The following is an 18680-nucleotide window of genomic DNA, read 5'->3' on the forward strand; positions in this document are numbered from 1 at the left end:
CATGGTCCTTACATGCAAGTCACTAATATATATCACAAAAAAAGGGCCCCAGTATTCAACTGCATGGAACTGCACAGCACACACATGTCAGTAACTAAAATTCCTCTTGACTTGTTTTTGGCCATTGAGGAAATTTTTAACCCAACTTGCTACTTTCCCCTGGATCCCATGGGCTTTTATTTTCCTGACTGAAATGCTGCGTAGGACTTTGTTAAATGTGTTGCCAAAATCCATGTTAAGTACATCAAATACACAATCCTCAATGACTCTCTTTGTATCAAATTAGTCAAACTTCCTTTAAATCAACTCAGACTGTCATAGACTAACCTGTGTGTCAACACTGATTTATGCTATTCCTCAGAATTTTTTCCAATAATTTACCCTATACTGATATTCAAAACCACCGCTATTATTAGGTTGAATGGCCTGTGGTTACTTGGTTTATCCCTTCCTTTAAGACAATGGCAGTACATGAGCCATCTTCCAGTCCTCTAGCATTGGCCTGAAGCCAGAAAAGACTGAAAAATTATACTCAGACTCAACACCTTCCAGTCCCTGCTTTTAAGAGCTTTGGAGGATTTTAAAAATGTGTGACCCTTTAATGTGTCATCGCTTCCAATGTTTTCAATTTCCAGCACTTTACATTTTATCTCCTTAAATGTCAATGTTTGTGTCAACCCCTCCTTCATGAGGCCAAAAGCAAAGTCTTCATTTCTTCTGTACACAGAAGTTACCGTCTGCTCTCTAATGTGACCTACTCTTTCCTTTGTCATCCCCTCTCCTTTCACTTAGCCATAACTTCCAACAAACCTCGGTCTTACTGAACTTCCACACCTGGCAGAAGTTCAAAAGTCAGCGTCACAATTATCATGTGGAAAATCTCCAGGAGCGGCTGCTGTACCAAAGAAGGGGGCCCCACTTTTGATTGAGAAACTGACAGATCCACTTCAGGTGCTATGGAGCAAGGAAAAGTACGCAAGGGCGCCTCAATTACACACCTATGCAAGCTTAAGGGGAACCATCAAATCTGTGATAATCAAGAAGGAATCTCTTTACTCTTGACTGCCGGTAAAATCATCACTAGAGTTCTGTTAAACAGACTGACCACTCACCTTGAGGGAGGCCTACTTCCAGAAAGCCGATGTGTTTCCGTGAAGGGGTGGAACAGTAGATATGAACTTCACAGCATGACAATTCAAAGAGAAGTGCCAAGAACAAACTGCAACTTGTTCAGCACCTTTGTTGATCTCACTAAAGCTTTTGACACTGTTGTTGTGAGGGCCTATGAAGATAATTGTCCGACAATTCCACGATGGTAATGATGGCCAGAGTAATGGATAACGGAGAGTCTTCAGACCCATTCCCAGTCACCAGTGGTGTGGAAAATTGTGTATAATTTATTATTAATTTATACTTTTCTTGTGAATGTTGTTTACAGTATCTGGTGCTATGTGCCTGCGATACTGCTGCATTTAAGTTTATCATTGCACTTGTGTAATGTACTTGCGCATATGACAGTAAATTCAACTTTGAAACAAGACTGTGTGCTTGCCGCCACACTGTTTAGTATTATGTTCTCTACAATGCTGTCTGATTCCTACCCTCAAAGAAGATGGAATGATACAGGACTGATGGTAACTAAGGAGACTCTCGGCCAAAACCAAAGTACGAGAAACCATCTTAAGGGAATTCACCTTTGTGGTTGACTGCACTCAATGCAAGCTCAGAAACTGATATGCAGGAAAACTTCTACAAATTTGTTAGTGTCTGTGGCAACCTTGGCCTCACAATTAGCACAAAGAAAACAGAAATGATGCACCAACCTGCACCAAACACCCCATACACAGAACCAAACATTCCTGTGAAGGGTCAGAGACTTTCAGAAGTGGACAAGTTCACATAACATTGACAGCACTCTCTCAAGATCAGTCAACATTGATGACGAAGTCAACAACAGGACAGCAAAAGCCAACTCTGCTTTTGGAAGACTGAGAAGTGTAGTGAGGGAATAAAGAGGAAATCTGCCTTAAGACCAAATTGAAGATGTATCATGCTGTTGTCATATTCATTTTATACTTGCAAGTCAAGGACAGTGTACAGCAGACATGTGAGACAGCTTAACGACTTCCACATGACCTTACTGCAGAGAATACTTCACATCAAGTGGTAAGACAAGATTCTAGATGCACAGATTCTGTTCCAAACAAACCGCCCCAGCATTTATGCATTGCTGAAAGAATCACAAAAACAGGTGGGCAGGACATGTCGGAAGAATGTCTAATGACAAAATGCCAAATCAGCTACTTTATGGAGAGCTGACTGAGGGCAAGCAATCACGTGGTGGACAAAATAAACCAAAGAGATTCAAAGACTCTCTTTAGAACATCCCTGAAGAGTTTCAAAATTTAAACACATACCACTGGGAACAACAAGCACTGAATCATCCTGTTTAGTGTACCCACATAAAAAGTGGTGCTCGCTCACCTGAGGAAGCTAGAATGGAGAATGCAGAGGAAAAGAGAATCTTGAAAATCTAGAACCACTGATGCTACAGCATCTCTACACCTCTGTCTCTTGTGTGAAAGGAACGTTCAAGCACAGATTGGTCTAATCAGTCATCTCCGTATACATCGCAACATTATACACTAGATGTCATGGTCATACTCAAGAATGAGTGACGAACAACAACAAGCAGCAAATTAAATGATAGCATGGAACATGAGTTCAGTGGACATCTATTGCACCTTGCCCAACCGCTCCTACTTCACATGAACAACAGGCTACTCTACTCCAGAAATGTAAGCACAGAAATCTAGATTGACAGAGGGCTGCACCATTGGGAGTGCTGTCTGTCGGAGAAGTTACGAAATCGAGGCCTTGTCTGCTCTTTCAAGTTGACGTAAAAGATCCTGTCAGACTATTTTAACAAGGAGCAAGACATTTTCCCACACTCAGTCAACATCACTAGAGTAGGTTATTTCCTCACACAGCTGTTTGTGGGTGCTGTTTCTCCTAAATTGCAGCAGTGATCATCTTGATCATGAAAGATGCAAGTCTTTCTATCCATTGCGATGGTTCCCAGCTTTGCTTAATTGAGTCTTCATCAAACATCCAATTATAATTATTGGTTCGGACACTTGCTTGATCTTAACTGCCCTACTGCCACCCTCGATTATTATGTCCATGTTGCCACCCTAGCTAGCAGTATTATTTGTGTTAAGTTAACTACATCATGTGTCAAGGAACCACCCTAGGTTAAGAAGAATTCATTTTGCCTTGAAGCATTTGTTTAACCAGAACACGTAATACCATGTTAAGTCAATTGGTCAGGTCTTTTCCTAGCAGAAAGTGGTGGAAGACTCAAAGTGGTGAAATCCCAATCACCTCAAATAAAACAACTTTGTGATCTTTGTGTCCTCACTGGCCACAGGAGTAGTGCCAGATGACTGGAGGGTGGCAAATGCTGTTCCTTTGTTTAAGAAAGGGAGTAGTAGGGATAACCCTGGGAATTACAGACCAGTGAGTCTTACTTCAGTGGTGGGCAAATTACCGGAGAAGATTCTTAAGAGACAGGATTTTTGGGCATTTGGAGAAGCATAGGCTGATTAGGGACAGTCAGCATGGCTTTGTGAGGGGCAGGTTGTGCCTCACGAACCTGACTGAATTCCTTGATGATGTGACAAAGCACATTGATGAAGGTAGAGCAGTGGATGTGGTGTACATGAATTTTAGTAAGGCATTTGATAAGGTTCCTCATGGAAAGCTCATTCAGAAAGTCAGGAGGCATGGGATCCAGGGAAACCTGGCTGTGTGGATTCAGAATTGGCTTGCCCATAGAAGACAGAGGGTGGTGGTAGATGGAGAGTATTCTGCCTGGAGGTCGGTGACCAGTGGTGTTCCACAGGGATCTGTTCTGGGATTCCTGCTCTTTGTGATTTTTATAAATGATTTGGATGAGGGTGTGCAAGGGTTGGTTAGTAAGTTTGTTGATGATACGAAGGTTGGTGGTGCTGTGGATAGTGTAGAAGATTGCTGTAGATTACAACAGGATATTGATAGAATGCAGACCTGGGCTGAGAAGTGGCAGATGGAGTTCAACCCAGAAAAGTGTGAAGTGATTCACTTCGGGAGATTGAATTTGAAGACAGAATACAAGGCTAATGGCAGGACTCTTAGCAGTGTGGAGGAACAGAGAGATCTTGGGGTCCACTTCCATAGATCCTTCAAGGTTGCTGCACAGGTCGCTAGGGTTGATAAGAAGGCGTATAGTGTGCTGGCCTTCATTTGTCAGGGTATTGAATTCAAGAGCCATCAGGTAATGTTACAGCTCTATAGAACTCTGGTTAGACCACACTTGGAGTATTGTGTTTAGTTCTGCTCACCTCATTATAGGAAGGATGTGGAAGCTTTAGAGAGGGTGCAGAGGAGATTTACCAGGATGCTGCCTGGTTTGGAAAGCATGTCTTATGAGGATAGGTTGAGTGAACTAGGGCTTTTCTCTTTGGAGAGAAGGATGAGAGGTGACTTGATAGAGGTGTACAAGATGATAAGAGGCATAGATTGAGTGGACAGTCAGAGACTTTATCCCGGGGCGCAAATGGCTAACACAAGGGGGCATAATTTTAAGGTGATTGGAGGAAGATATAAGGGGGATGTCAGAGGTAAATTTTTTTTTACACACAGAGTGTGTTGGGTACATGGAACACACTGCCAGCAGAGTTTGTGGGGGCAGATATATTAGATAGCCACATGAATGATAGAGAAATGGAGGGCTATGTGGGAGGGAAGGGTTAGATAGATCTTAGAGCAGGATAAAATGTCAGCACAACATCGTGGGCTGAAGGGCCTGTACTGTGTTGTGATGTTCTATGTTCTAATACTTACGAATGCAGCATCAGATCCAGTAGCAAGAAGAACTCATAAGCTATACACACCTAATCAACTTATAACCTGGGGCTAGGAAACTGAAGATTCCAGGTCAGAAAATCTCACTTGAAAAAAAAACTGACATTACTAAAATACATTTCAAATGTGGATAACTTTCCTGATTTTTTTTCCCCCCAATATTTCTGATGGTATAGTAAGGGTCATTTAAAATAACAAAATGAGGAAAAGGATGTTGAACTAGTCAGCAAGACTAGGCACATGCATCAAAATAGCAACATACACTGGTATAAAATTAAGCCCAGTCTGAACCCAATCCAACTATAACCCAAACATGACAAAGCAACCAGACAATAACCTCAAGCACACTAATGCCCAGAATGCCATACCACACATGCAGCACTGCTCACTCTACAATGTTCATGTATGCATCCAAACTTTAAACTTTGTCTCCATGTGAAACCATTAGAAGTCTCTTTTTTCCCTCTGCCCTTCCACTTAAACATTGTATCTTCATTCTGGAGATCTATTAAGCACAACTCCTACACTTTTTAGCACAATGTTTTCCTAGTGTATGGCTGAATACATCCATTCCATGAGCCAAGCTCAGAATCAGATTTATTATCACTGACTTATATGACATGAAATTTGTTGTTTTGCAGCAGCAGTACAGTGCAAAGATACAAAAATTACTATAAATTACAAAAATAAATAAATAAAGTAGAAAAAGGAATAATGAGGTAGTCTTCATGGACCATTCAGAAATCTGATGGCAGAGGGGAAGAAGCTGTTTCTGAATCGTCGAGTGTGGGTCTTCAGGCTCCTGCACCTCCTCCTCGATGGTAGTAATGTGCAGAAGGCATGTCCCGGGTGGTGAGGGTCCTTAGTGATGGATGCCGCCTTCTTGAGGCACCGCCTCTTGAAGATGTCCTCGATGGTGGGGAGGGCTGTGCCCATGATGGAGCTGGCTGAGTCTATAACCCTCTGCAGCCTCTTGTGATCCTGTGCATTGGCGCCTCCATACCAGGCGGTGATGCAACTAGACAGGGTGCTCTCCACCGAACATCTGCAGAAATTTGTAAGAGTCTTTGCTGACATACTGAATCTCCTCAAACTCCTGATGAAGTAGAGCCACTGGCGTGCCTTCATGATTGCACGTGTTGGGCTCAGGATAGCTCCTCCAAGATGTTGACACCCAGGAAATTGAATCTACTCACCCTTTCCACCACTGACCTCTCAATGAGGACTGGTGTGTGTTCTCCTGACTTCCCCTTCCTGAAGTTCACAATCAATTCCTTGGTCTTGCTGACACTGAGTGCAAGGTTGTTGTTGCGACACCATGCAATCTACTTGTCACCATCTGAGATTCTACCAACAACAATGGCAAATTTATAGATGGCGTTTGAGTTGTGCTTAGCCACGCAGTCATGAATGTAGAGAGGGTAGAGCAGTAGGCTAAGCAAGCATCCTTGATGTGCATCTGTGTTGACTGTCAGTGAGGAGGAGATATTGTTACCGATCTGCACTGACTGTGGTCTCCCAATCAGGAAATCAAGGATACAATGGCAAAGGGAGGTACCGAGGCCCAGATTTTGAAGCTCGGTAATTAGTACGGAGGGGATAATGGTGTTGAACACTGAACTGTAATCAATAAGTAGCAGCCTGATGTATGTTTTGTGGTTGTCTAGGTGCTCCAAAGCAGAGTGGAGAGCCAGTGAGATTGCGTCTGCTGTAGTCCTGTTGTAGCAGTTGGCGAATTGCAGTGGGTCCAGGTCCTTGCTCAGGCAGGAGTTAATTCTAGCCATAACCAACCTCTTGAAGCATTTCATTACAGTAGATGTGATTGCTACTGGGGCAATAATCATTGAGACAGTTCACCCTGCTCTTCTTGGGCACTGGTATGATTGCTGCCCTCTTGAAGCAGGTGGGAACCTCAGACTGCAGCAGTGAGAGGTTGAAGATGTTCTTGAACACCACAGCCAGTTGGTTGGCGAAGGTTTTCGGTACCTGGCCAGGTACACCATTGGGGCCTGAAGTCTTGTGAGGGTTCACCCTCTTGAAGGACGCTCTGACATCAGCTTCTGAGACAAAGATCACAGGACTGCTGAATTTTGTGGGGATTTGCACAGGTGTAGTGTTATTCTCCCTTTCAAAGCGTGCATAAAAGGTGTTCAGCTCATTGGAGAGTGAAGCATCACTGCCATTTATGCTGTTAGGTTTCGCTTTATAGGAAGAAATGGCATGCAAATCCTGCCACAGCTGTTGTGCATTCGATTGTATCTCTAGCTTCACTCAGAATGGCCATAGGCCATACCTGGACTTCTTTTAGGATTCCGGATCACCAGTCTTGAAAGCCACAGATCTAGCCCTTAGCAGACTGCGAATAGAACCACAGAACACTACAGCACAGAAAACAGGCCATTCAGCCCTTCTAGTCTATGCCAAAACTTTATTCCGCTAACCCCATTTACCTGCACCCAGTCCATAGCCCTCCAGACCTCTCCCGTCCATGTATCTATCCAATTTATTCTTAAAACTTAAGAGTGAGCCCGCATTTACTACGTCAGATGGCAGCCCGTTCCACACTCCCACCACTCTTTGAGTGAAGAAGTTCCCCCTAAACCTTTCCACTTTCACTCAGCAGTGGTGAATCTTTGGAATTTTGCACCTCAGTGGACTGTAAAAAGCTCATTTGTTGAGTTCATTCAAAACAGAGATGATAAATTAAGGGAATCAAGAGATATGGGGATAGAAACATAGAACACTACAGCACAAAAAACAGGCCATTCGGCCCTTCTAGTCTGTGCCGAAACATTATTCCGCTAGTCCCATTCACCTGCACCCAGTCTATAACCCTCCAGACCTCTCCTGTCCAATTTATTCTTAAAACTTAAGAGTGAGCCCACATTTACTACATCAGATGGCAGCCCGTTCCACACTCCCACCACTCTTTGAGTGAAGAAGTTCCCCCAAACCTTTCCCCCTTCACCCTACAGCCATGTCCTCTCGTACTTATCTCTCCTAATCTAAGTGGAAAGAGCCTACTCGCATTAACTCTTGTCTATACCCCTCATAATTTTGTAAACCTCCATCAAATCTCCCCTCATTCTTCTGCGCTCCAAGGAATAAAGTCCTAACCTGTTCAATCTTTCCCTGTAACTCAACTCCTGAAGATCTGGCAACATTCTAGTAAATCTCCTCTGCACTCTTTCAATCTTACTGATATCCTTCCTATAGTTAGGTGACCAGAACTGCACACAATACTCCAAATTTGGCCTCACCAATGTCTTATACTCCTGGTTCATCCAGGGCTTTTGGTTTGGAAACACTCGGTATGTTCTCAAAGGCACACGCTTGTCCACGCAGGTCTCGATGAAGTCAGTGACGGCTGTGGTATATTAATTCAGATCCGAAGATAAATCCCTGAATATGGTCCAGTCCAATGATTCAAAGCAGTCGTGTATACACTCCTCTGCCTCTCTTGACCATAGCTTCACAGTCCTCACCACTGTGCTGCGGTCCTCAGTCTCCTATATGCTGAGAGTAGAAGTACTGTCAGGCGATCGGACTTGCCAATGTGTGGGCGTAGGATGGCACATTAAGTGTTCTTGGTGTAACAGTGATCGAGTACGTTGACTCCTCTGGTTCTGCAGGTGACACATTGGTGGTAGTTTGTGAGAGACTTCTTCAAGCTAGCCTGGTTGAAGTCCCCTGCGATGATTGGGTGTGCTGTCTCGTGACTGTTGATCACAGTGCTCAGCTCCTCCAGTGCCAGCTTAACATCAGCCAGGGGTGGAATGTACTCCGCTACCAGGATGACAGCGGAGAACTCCCTCGGCAGGTAGAACAGATGACACCTGACTCTATAATCACAGATATAGAGGATGGCTCCATATCAAAAGCCTGGCCAAAAATGTAGTTGGAGGAAAAGATGGTTTAAAAACCCCTCGAATTTCTCCCTATTTTATTCTTGTTTGTACATAAACTAACATTCACTGATCATGCTAAATCTGTGGACCTGAACCAACTCTTAAATAGCTTGATAAACTAAAGATCGTATTTTCAAAACAAATTAAGCATAGTTATTAGCATAAAATGAATAGTTGTGGTGACCCTAGAAGGACTAAATAGAAACAAAATTCACACATCAGGCTGTGTTTACGAGCAATGAAACTTTAAATTATCTACCGTTATCAGGAAGTATCCCTTTCTCACCCTGCAGGGTATCCAGGCTATCATAGATCTGGAAATCTTCTTGCATGAAGCAATCCTACAGATTTTTAGGACCTTTATAAGATAATTCTCAACCTTCTTTTTCCATCCCAACCCATTCAGCATAACTTTGCATAACTGGTACCAGTTTAGCAAAACCCTCTGTTGCAGCAGACTCTAATGCTTTTATAATAAGATGACCAGATGAGCATTACAACTAAGGATCCATGCAAGGTTTATCAATAACTTATCTAGAATTTCAATTCTATCCTCTGTTTTAAATCCAATGTTTAACGTGCTTTTGTTAAGGCTTTGTTAGCCAGTGATTCAGCTTTTCATGACTTCTGCACTTATTTCTAAGATCATCAAGTAAAATGGGACCTCATTATTTTAACAAAATGTTATACCCACACTTGCCAACACTGAAATTTATTTGTCCTTTTTGAAAGTTTATAATTTTTTTCCTTCAAATATGTGGCATCCCTCATCATCCATATTCCCACCTCACCCAATTTAACATTATCTAAAAATTTAGAAATTAAATTTGATCCCAATGTATAAACAGGTAATATACACTGTGAGAGATTGTAGCCTCAGCACTGATCCTTTTCTAGTCTCCACTTTCTATCTTAAAGTTAGCTACCCAAATATTTCATACTTTTCTTAACTCTACTTGTTCTCATTTCATTCTTTGATGAGATGCCACATTTAGACTGAAGGCCTTTCAGCATTATAGACGAACTGCATTTACTATATTATCCTCATCCAAACTCTGCTAGCTCTTCAAAGAATTAAGTGACATTAGTCAAACTACACTTTTGAAAACCATGTTGACTATTCTATTTCTATTGACCATCTTTTTGGTTGTGAGATGTTTTCCGTTTTTTCCTTTGATACTGTTATTGTGACAGGACTATAGGATGTTTACATTCTTCCTTCTCGAATGCAAATATCTGTTAATCCTCTGAAATCAAAGCTTTTGTTGCAAATTATTTATTACGTGCCATTGTGCCTCTGCTATCTGTTTTTAGATTTGTTTTAAATCCATGATTAGTAATGATCAACCTTAACTAAATCTACAATGTGGATACTCCTATTCAGACTATAAAATAACGACTCATGCAAAATTATGTAAGGCGTAAATTACATGCGCATTACATTAACCAAGCCAAGATAAATACTTCCAAGTTAATTCCTCCCATCGGTTTATTTTCCACCTCCCTTGCACACTCTACAAATTCCTTAATTCACTAGTTATCAGAAGAATTTTCTGACAGTTACATTAAAATTTACATTTTGAATCCAGAACATCTATAAATAAATTCAAAGCATAGTTTTATCGAGCACTTGCATTCAATCAAAACTGCATTTGCACTGTTAGTGCTAAATCAGGTTTCAAGGGAAATGTGAAATTAGACTGCAAAAAGTCCATGGTCACATTACAAAAATGTAATTTTTAACATTATTATTAGTATATATTTAGAGCAGTACTTCCCTTATAGTCATTAGTGCTTCTTGACTTCACCATATAATTAGGTGGTGTAATAAAGTAATTTGAGCAGAAGATTAAATAGTGCTGACACGCAGCATCCGTTTACCTAACAACAGCCAAACCAGCTGATACATCTCTGAGAACATCCCGATTCATTCTGCAACGATTCTGCTAGACAGGACAATGACAAGCACCCAAAATTTCAGCTATGCAGCAGAGACCAAGGTCATTTGGCATCTTACAGCAGCATGTTAACGCCAGTTTCATTAGAACACGTAATTTATGAACATCCTCTTTGCAATTAATAATTCATATGCTGCAGACTCTTGAGATTTCACTTTGTGGTTTAAAATCCTGGCAATAAATCAAGAATGTTATACTCTGCACATGGATTTTCACTACCCCGGTACTTAATATCAAACTATTGAATAGATTTTTGTTGAATGTTTTTATTGGGATATGCCGATTGCATCCATTACACCACTTGTAATTTTTCACATAAAACCAAGGTCATAAGTGACAAAGCCCAAGGACATACCATGATTCTCCACTTGCTATTCCAGCTTCCCTTTTGTGTCTTGTCCTGTTCGACGCTCCTTACTTTCTGCAGTCTCCTCTAGCCACTGGTTTTCGTTTTTGCAACAGAACTTCCTCATAAGCTCTTGTAATCCCTCGACAACTCAGATCTTAAAATAGCAAATGGTACAGCAAGGCGTTCTTTGTAATGTACCTGGAGAAAAAGGACACAGTAGTTCAAAGTGAAAAATGTGCAGCAAAAAACACTTGCCCAAGGACTGCAATTTAACAGATATGATTAAGTTAAGAAAAGAAATTCAAATCTCAGTTCCAAAATCTTAGGTTGGGTGGAATTAAAACTAAATTCTCAAAACCAATGTATGACGAGGTAACTATCTTAAAAAGTGGTTGAACTAAGAGCTAAGGCTCTAGGGAATGTGGAACCAGCAGTCTGCAGCATATCTAATTGAATGCTTGGTTGCTCCATATTCCCAAGTCTCTGGATAGGTTAAACATGCCAAGGTTTCTTTCTTCACACTTGACATAGTCAGAAACCACAAACCTGTTGTCAAATACAAATACAATATTTAAATGACTATTCAGTTTCTTATTGAAATTGATGATATGCATTCAAACACTGGATGGAGATTAATTATGTCCCATCTCATTAAATATATTTTTACACATGTACACAAACTCTATTTATGAACTTTCACATACTAATTGGATTGCTGATTTTGTAGTATTCCAACCATCTGCAAAAGTCTAAAATACCACATTTCTCAAGCACCCAATAATACAAAAGTTTTACAACAGAATCTATATAAAATACTTGTTTACAACTTCCAGGCTGGTTATTCATGTGGGTGGGATAAGACATGTTGTTCATATACTGAATTTTTAACACTTTTTTAATTGAAGAAACAAAACCCATGGGTGCAGAGGTTATTTTTTGAAAGAAAAAGCTCAGGCATCAGACAGACTGCAGCAGGGTGCAACTTTCAGAAGAAAACAATAGGGACTCTAAAGTGCTAACTGGACTACAGATTTTACATTCAGAAGCAAAATTTGATGGATACCAGACAGAGTATGCATTCAGTATTGCCAAGGAAAATGCAACCATTTGTTTCAGTACATTTTCTAAAGGGGGTTGACTGATCTAACCATGCTCCCAATAAACAGCATTGATGTATTGCAGATGTTAAGATCCACCCTTTGGCATGGGAGCAACTGGGACCAGCTCGGATAGGCAACTTGGTTGGCATGGACGAGTTGGGTCTGGTTCCGTGCTGTTTAACTCCCTGACACTGTGTCAGTGAATCAATCCACAATAGCTTGAAGCCTGGCCTCCAAGTCACAGCAAATGCAAGCACCATCTGCATACTGCAGCTACACTATGGAGTCTGGGGTGATCTTGATTCTGGAGTTCAGTAGTTGTGAAACATTTTCTCCAATTAGATCTGAAAATTAGCTCCACTTCCACAGGATGTTTGTTAGAGGTGAGGTGCAATGTTGCAGTGAAGGAGACTGAAATAAGCATTGGAGCAATGACACAGCCTTGTTTTCAAGCCAATCTTCATTGGCTCTGCTGTAAATTCATTGATTAGGATCAAGCTTGTATTTGCATGCGCATGAAGGTTGACCTCTAAACTGTCATCAACTTTTTCTTGAGGTATGAGAGAATAGACCCTACACTTAACATATGCAAGGCAAAGGTCCTCTGCCAACATGCCCCGAGGTGTATAACACTGCCCTCCGACAATAAAGATTCATGGTGCAATCCTAGAAAACGTGGACAACTTCTCATCTCTGGAACCATTTCTTAGTGAAGGCAGACACACTGATGTTGAAGAGCACAGTTGCCCTCATAGCACCAGCAAAGCCATTGGTTAATCGATGAAAAGGGTATTTGAAGATAAAGACCTTTAACCTGGCACAAAGCTCCTGGTCCATTGGGAAGCAGTGATCCCTGCTCTCCTACATACCTCTGAGATCTGGACTACCTGCATCAGGCAGCTCAGTGCACTGGAAATATACCACCATTGCTGTCTTAGCAAAATCTTCCAAATTCACTGGAAGGGTAGGTAAGTGAACCAACATCTTCTCCCAGGCCACTATCCCAGCAGTGAGACTCTAGTTACACCCATTTGGCAGGCAGGCTACATCATTCATGTACCTGACACCAGACTCCCAAAACAGACACTATTCCACGCTCTATCACAGATAGAGATTACCAGATGGACAGATGAAGAGATTCAAGGATATGCTCAAAATGTCTTTGAAATAATGCAACACTCCCACTGATGCTTGGGAATCCCTGGTCCACAACGATTTAAAATGGAGAGGGACTTTCGGGACCTTATGGAGAAGCCAGAATCATGCGTTGGAAGCACACAGACACCTGCTTCTTTCAACCCCCTCTTAACCCTTCCAAAAAAGGGTTTTGCTTCTCTCATGACATTGAAAATTGCCCTCAAAAAAGTACACAATATTCAAAGGAAGTCACATTATCCTGCCTTGAAATCTTGGCAACCTTTGACAAAGCCATCACAGCTGAGGGAGGGATGGGATCGGATGGGAGTGTGGATGGGAGTGTGGATGGCAGATAGGTGGTCATGATCCAGTACGAGGTACCTGAGAGCTTATGTTCAACCTCTGCATTATAGAGGTCAATTCGCTAAACTACAACAATTGGGATTGATGATGTGCTGCAAATTTGGATGGTAGGTTAGACTTAAGGCAGTGGAATTGTCATTGTTGTATCAGAGGTTAGTGAAGAATAGATGTAAACAGGGCTGAAGGCCAGCAAGAGGGATCTTTAATTGATAAACGATTTTTCCCCCTCATTAACTCATAATAAAAAGCTGCAAACGTGAAGCTATTCTCAGAATGGGGATAAGCGTCCAATGTCTTGCAAATCAAGCCTGTTAGTCACATTACATGTTAGCTTTCATAAATCGCGGGATTGAGTTTAAGAGCCACGAAGTAATGATGCAGCTTTACAAAACTCTGGTTAGGCCACACTTAGAGTACTGTGTCCAGCTCTGGTCACCTCATTATAGGAAGGATGTGGAGGTGTTGGAAAGGGTGCAGAGGAGATTTACCAAGATGCTGCCTGGATTAGAGAGTATGGATTATGCGGAGAGATTAAAGGGGCTAGGGCTTTACTCATTGGAGAGAAGGAGGATGAGGGGAGACATGATAGAGGTGTACAAAATATTAAGAGGAATAGACAGAGTAGACAGCCAGCACCTCTTTCCCAGGGCACCAATGCTCAATCCAAAAGGGTATGGCTTTAAGGTAATGGGTGGGAAGTTCAAGGGAGACGTCAGAGGGAGATTTTTCACCCAGAGAGTGGTTGGTGTGTGGAAAGCGCTGCCTGGGGTGGTGGTGGAGGCTGATACGTTGGTCAAGTTCAAGAGATCGTTAAATAAGCATATGGAGGAATTTTAGAGGGATATGTGGGAGGAAGGGGTTAGATAGTCTTAGGAGTGGTTTGAAGGTTGGCACAACATGGTGGGCTGAAGGGCCTGTATTGTTCTATGGTATTACTGATTTTCTGCACATAATACATATACAACTATCCTCCACTTACTGCAATTTTCTTTAGAAATTCTTCTTTTATTGGAAGGAATTGCTGTAATTTCCATCATAAACCAGTTTCTTCTACTCTTCAAACAGAGTTTGTTTTCTGAGTAAGCTGATCTTGCTTGCTGCATAAGTAACTGCTTGTGGAGAGCCTAGAACGTTCTACCCCCATCTCTTCTACTACTTGCATTTCTGACCACTGAATGGATTTCCTAACTCTTTGAAAATTAAGAGCAAGTTACCGAGTTACCTAATAATCCCTGTGTGACTCTGAAAATTTAGCAAGGCTGACATACTGGTCAAACTCATATTCAAGACAAGATAGTAAAAATCTGGACAAACATCACATTCATCTGGCATATACCAAACAAGATGGAATCCAACTGCTGCCCACATCAAGATGCATGACTGTACTGCTTCATCCTTGCTAATTATAGATTGTCATGCTTGGCACAACATCTGGCATGAAGTGAATAATATCACAGCTGATGCTGTCAGATGGTTAAGGATTTAACTGCAAGAATAGAAAATCTGCTCCAGTGCTATATAGGATAATTTCCAAGCCGGAGGTTATCATCAGTTTTGGTACAATTTTTAATCAGATTGGTCTGACAGATGGATGGCATGTTGCTTCCATGGACATGAGTATGGTTTTTCACCTTTCTTATTTCTTATTCCTATGGCTTTACAAAACATCGAGATAAAAGTACTAAGATAACAGTTGTTATTGGCCTGGGAAGTTGTGCATTTTTACATGGCTGTCATGGCATTTACAATGTGCTGATAACCTCATCTCCTCTCTATACAGACCTTTCCTCCAAATGAGAAGATTCTTTATCCATATTTAAACATACAATAATTTGATAGCCAGGCTGATGAGTGGAAGTATTTCCAACCAAGTTTGTCTACAAGAAATGATATCTTCAGCAATCTACCATGTCTGCTTTAGAACTGATGAGAGGCCAGCAGGCAGAAAATAACAGTAGATGGAGTTGGATGTTTTTTTTGGAGATGTGCCCTATGGAAGCTGACATTGAGATATTTACTAATTGTGTTAAGTTTGACTGTGTGGAGGGTAGTCTTAGGCTGCAGGGTGATATCAATGTGGTGGTGAAATAGGCTGAGAAATGGCAAATGGAGTTTAATCCTGATAAATGAGAGGTGATGCATTTTTGGGTAGAACATACACCATGAACGCTAAAGTCCTAGGGAGTACTGAAGAATAGAGGGAGCTTGGTTGCAAGTTCAAAGGTCCTTGAAGGTGGCAGCAAAGGAAGATAATGTTGTTAGGAAGGCACATGGGATACTGGCTTTCATTAGTAGGGGTACTTGAGTACAACAGCAGGGAGTTATGCCCTAAAACACTGGTCAGACCTCAGCTGGAGTACTACATGCAGTTCTGGTCACCACATTTATAGGAAAGATGTGATAACACTGAGGATGCAGAGGAGATTCATCACAATATTGCCTGAAATGGAGTGTTTCAGTTATGAGGAGAGACTGGAGAGGCTGTTTTCCCTGGAGAGGAGGTTAGGAGGAGACATGATTGAGGTATATGAAGTTATGAGGGTAGACTGCAGAAAATTATTCCCCATATCAGAGGTAAATAAAACTAGGAGGACATAGACTCGGAGTAAGGGGTAACAGATTTGGAGGGGATCTGAGGGGGACCTCTTTCAACCAGAGACTGGTATCTGGAATACACTGCCTGAGAGTGTGGTGGAAGCAGAGTCACTGACTAAATGCCTAGGCAAGCACTCGGGTCACCTAGGCATAAAAGTGTATGGGCCATGCGCTGGAAGGTGGGGTTAATACAGAAGGGTACCTTCTGCCAACTGGTCTGTGTGGACATTCAACCCTCTAGTCTCTCTGGACATGCTGTATGAGTCTATGTTAGGAATGACCTGCAGGTTTGCAGATGATATGTACTTGCACAGCAGAGTTAAAAGTGTAGATAATGTTCAGTTTCTAAGTACTACATATAGATCTAGATACATTGGGAGGGAGATGTTGAAAAACAGCTTATAATGGACAGTTAAGTTCAGTTTAATGAAGGCAATCTAGATGCTCATCATACATACATTCTTCAGCAGTGAGTGAGTGAAAAGAAATCTGAGCATTCTGGTGATCTCTAGACTTCTTTACCATTTGCCATAGTAAATGCATGAATTTAAAGGAACAATGCAAAGCATACTACATTATCCTTGTATAAGACTTCAGAATACTCCTCAAAAGTGGATAATAAACTGTTGAAAACCTTACCCGTGCCATTGTTACCTCTAGATTTAACTATTCCAATGCTGGCTGCCCTCCTTTGGCTCACTGACTTACCCTGACTCCTAATTAATCAATGCCTCCATTTTAAAATTCTTGCCCTTGCTTTGAAATCTCTCCATGATCCCATGCTCTAATTCTGTAATTGCTTCCAAACTTATAACACTCAGATATCTGGCTTGTTGCTCATCCCATAATGTAATCCCTCCACAAATAGCAGCCATTTCACCACAAAGCTCTAGAATTACTGCCACCTCTCTCAATATTTTGTTTATTCTTTAAGACATTCCTCAAAATTTCTTTGACAAATCTTTTGGTCATCTGCCTAATAACTCCTTACCCAGTTGGTATCAAAAATTACACCAACTGTGCCCTCTACCTTACTTTTGCACCTGTCTAAAAGAATGCATTCATTGATTCCTGTGAAGCCAAATTCACGCCATAATTTGAAATTTCTCACCGAAATAATAGCCCTTTGTGCAGATCATGTTTTTAACTCAACAGCAAATTACACCAATTGATTTAGCTTTATTTGGCAAGATTAGGTGGTGTGGTTTCATACCTTAATACTTATTCAATCACTGATTCAAGGCTGTTGTTCCAAAGTTTTTCACTTGCTTCTTGGCAGTCAGAGACTGATGGCCATCTTCACTGTACACCAAAGGAGCTTTGAACACAGTGATTACATAAACCCTATTAACTCTTTCATATAGTCTCAAGTTACTCATTTAGTACATTTCTTTCTATTTAACAAGAGGATTGGCTCCATTAAGAGATTGTGCCTGGCAGAATTAGCAAGATTCCCCTGGAATTCTTCAGAAAACCACAGTGTAGTAAAGCTGTGAAGTCAGGCCCCATAGCTTTACTACAATCAAAAGGATCAATTATCTTTGCTAGAAGCCAACTCTCTTAAGGTTTATCTTCTCTCTAGCAGGGCCATAAGATACTGAAGTACCCGTGCAGTTTGGATGTCCTTACCCTAATTTCCTAGTATTGGAATGAACTCAACCGCTTTGAAATGGACGGATGGGAGAGGAGGGGAATCCAAAGTTACAAAACACATTGCTGTGCTGGTGATACTGTAGGTCCCTAAGAATTTAAGCAGACTCCATGAATTACACAAACTTAGCCATATCTATGCCATTTCATGGAATGGATATCATATTCAATCACTGATTAGCTATGAATTATGCCTGAACCAAATCACCAACAGCTTTATATATTATTTGACCCCAATATTAACTTACAACCCTATATCTATTCTTATCATCCAGAGGGTCTATTGCCAACTCTAATAATGTTTCTCTCTGTCCTCTGCCTCAATTCATCTGTTGCTGAAACCCTCATCCATGCCTGTCATCTTTGGTCTTGACAAGAGAAGGGAGCGTGACAATCACTTGGTTGAGCCAGATGCTGAACCATCAGGATTTCTGATTAGTTGGATAGCAGATTGTCAGAATTTTACTGTAGTTTGTGTAAAGCTGGGGCCCCAAGCACCAAGCCCTGCGGTACCCAACTAATCATAGCCTGCCAGTCAGAGAACAATCCTTTTATTCATAGTATTTGCTTTCTGTCTGTTAACATTTTCATTCCACTGACAGCTTACTGTCAATTCCATGTGCTCTAACCTTATTGATCAACCTCCTGTGTGGGACTTTATTGGACCCCTTCCAAATACACCACATCCAATGGTTTCCCCCTTAACTATTTTACT

The 18680-nt window shown here is 41.4% G+C and overlaps 1 protein-coding gene across 8 annotated transcripts in view; it reads right to left on the reverse strand.

The window, feature by feature from the left end:
• Nucleotides 1-18680, reverse strand: part of strbp (spermatid perinuclear RNA binding protein) — a 137266-nt gene that overhangs the window by 52038 nt on the left and 66548 nt on the right. For 5 of the 8 annotated variants that reach the window (XM_052037342.1, XM_052037343.1, XM_052037336.1 and 2 more), the window contains exon 2: nucleotides 11127-11318. In XM_052037342.1, the coding sequence (XP_051893302.1) occupies nucleotides 11127-11129 (3 nt within the window). In that variant the 5' untranslated portion in view covers nucleotides 11130-11318. Of the gene's footprint in view, nucleotides 1-11126; nucleotides 11319-17528; nucleotides 17634-18680 lie in introns of those variants that run through there. The other 3 variants (XM_052037340.1, XM_052037341.1, XM_052037335.1) reach the window with 1 other exon arrangement.

This window comes from Pristis pectinata, chromosome 23 (assembly GCF_009764475.1).
Source record: "Pristis pectinata isolate sPriPec2 chromosome 23, sPriPec2.1.pri, whole genome shotgun sequence".
Classification (NCBI taxonomy): domain Eukaryota; kingdom Metazoa; phylum Chordata; class Chondrichthyes; order Rhinopristiformes; family Pristidae; genus Pristis; species Pristis pectinata.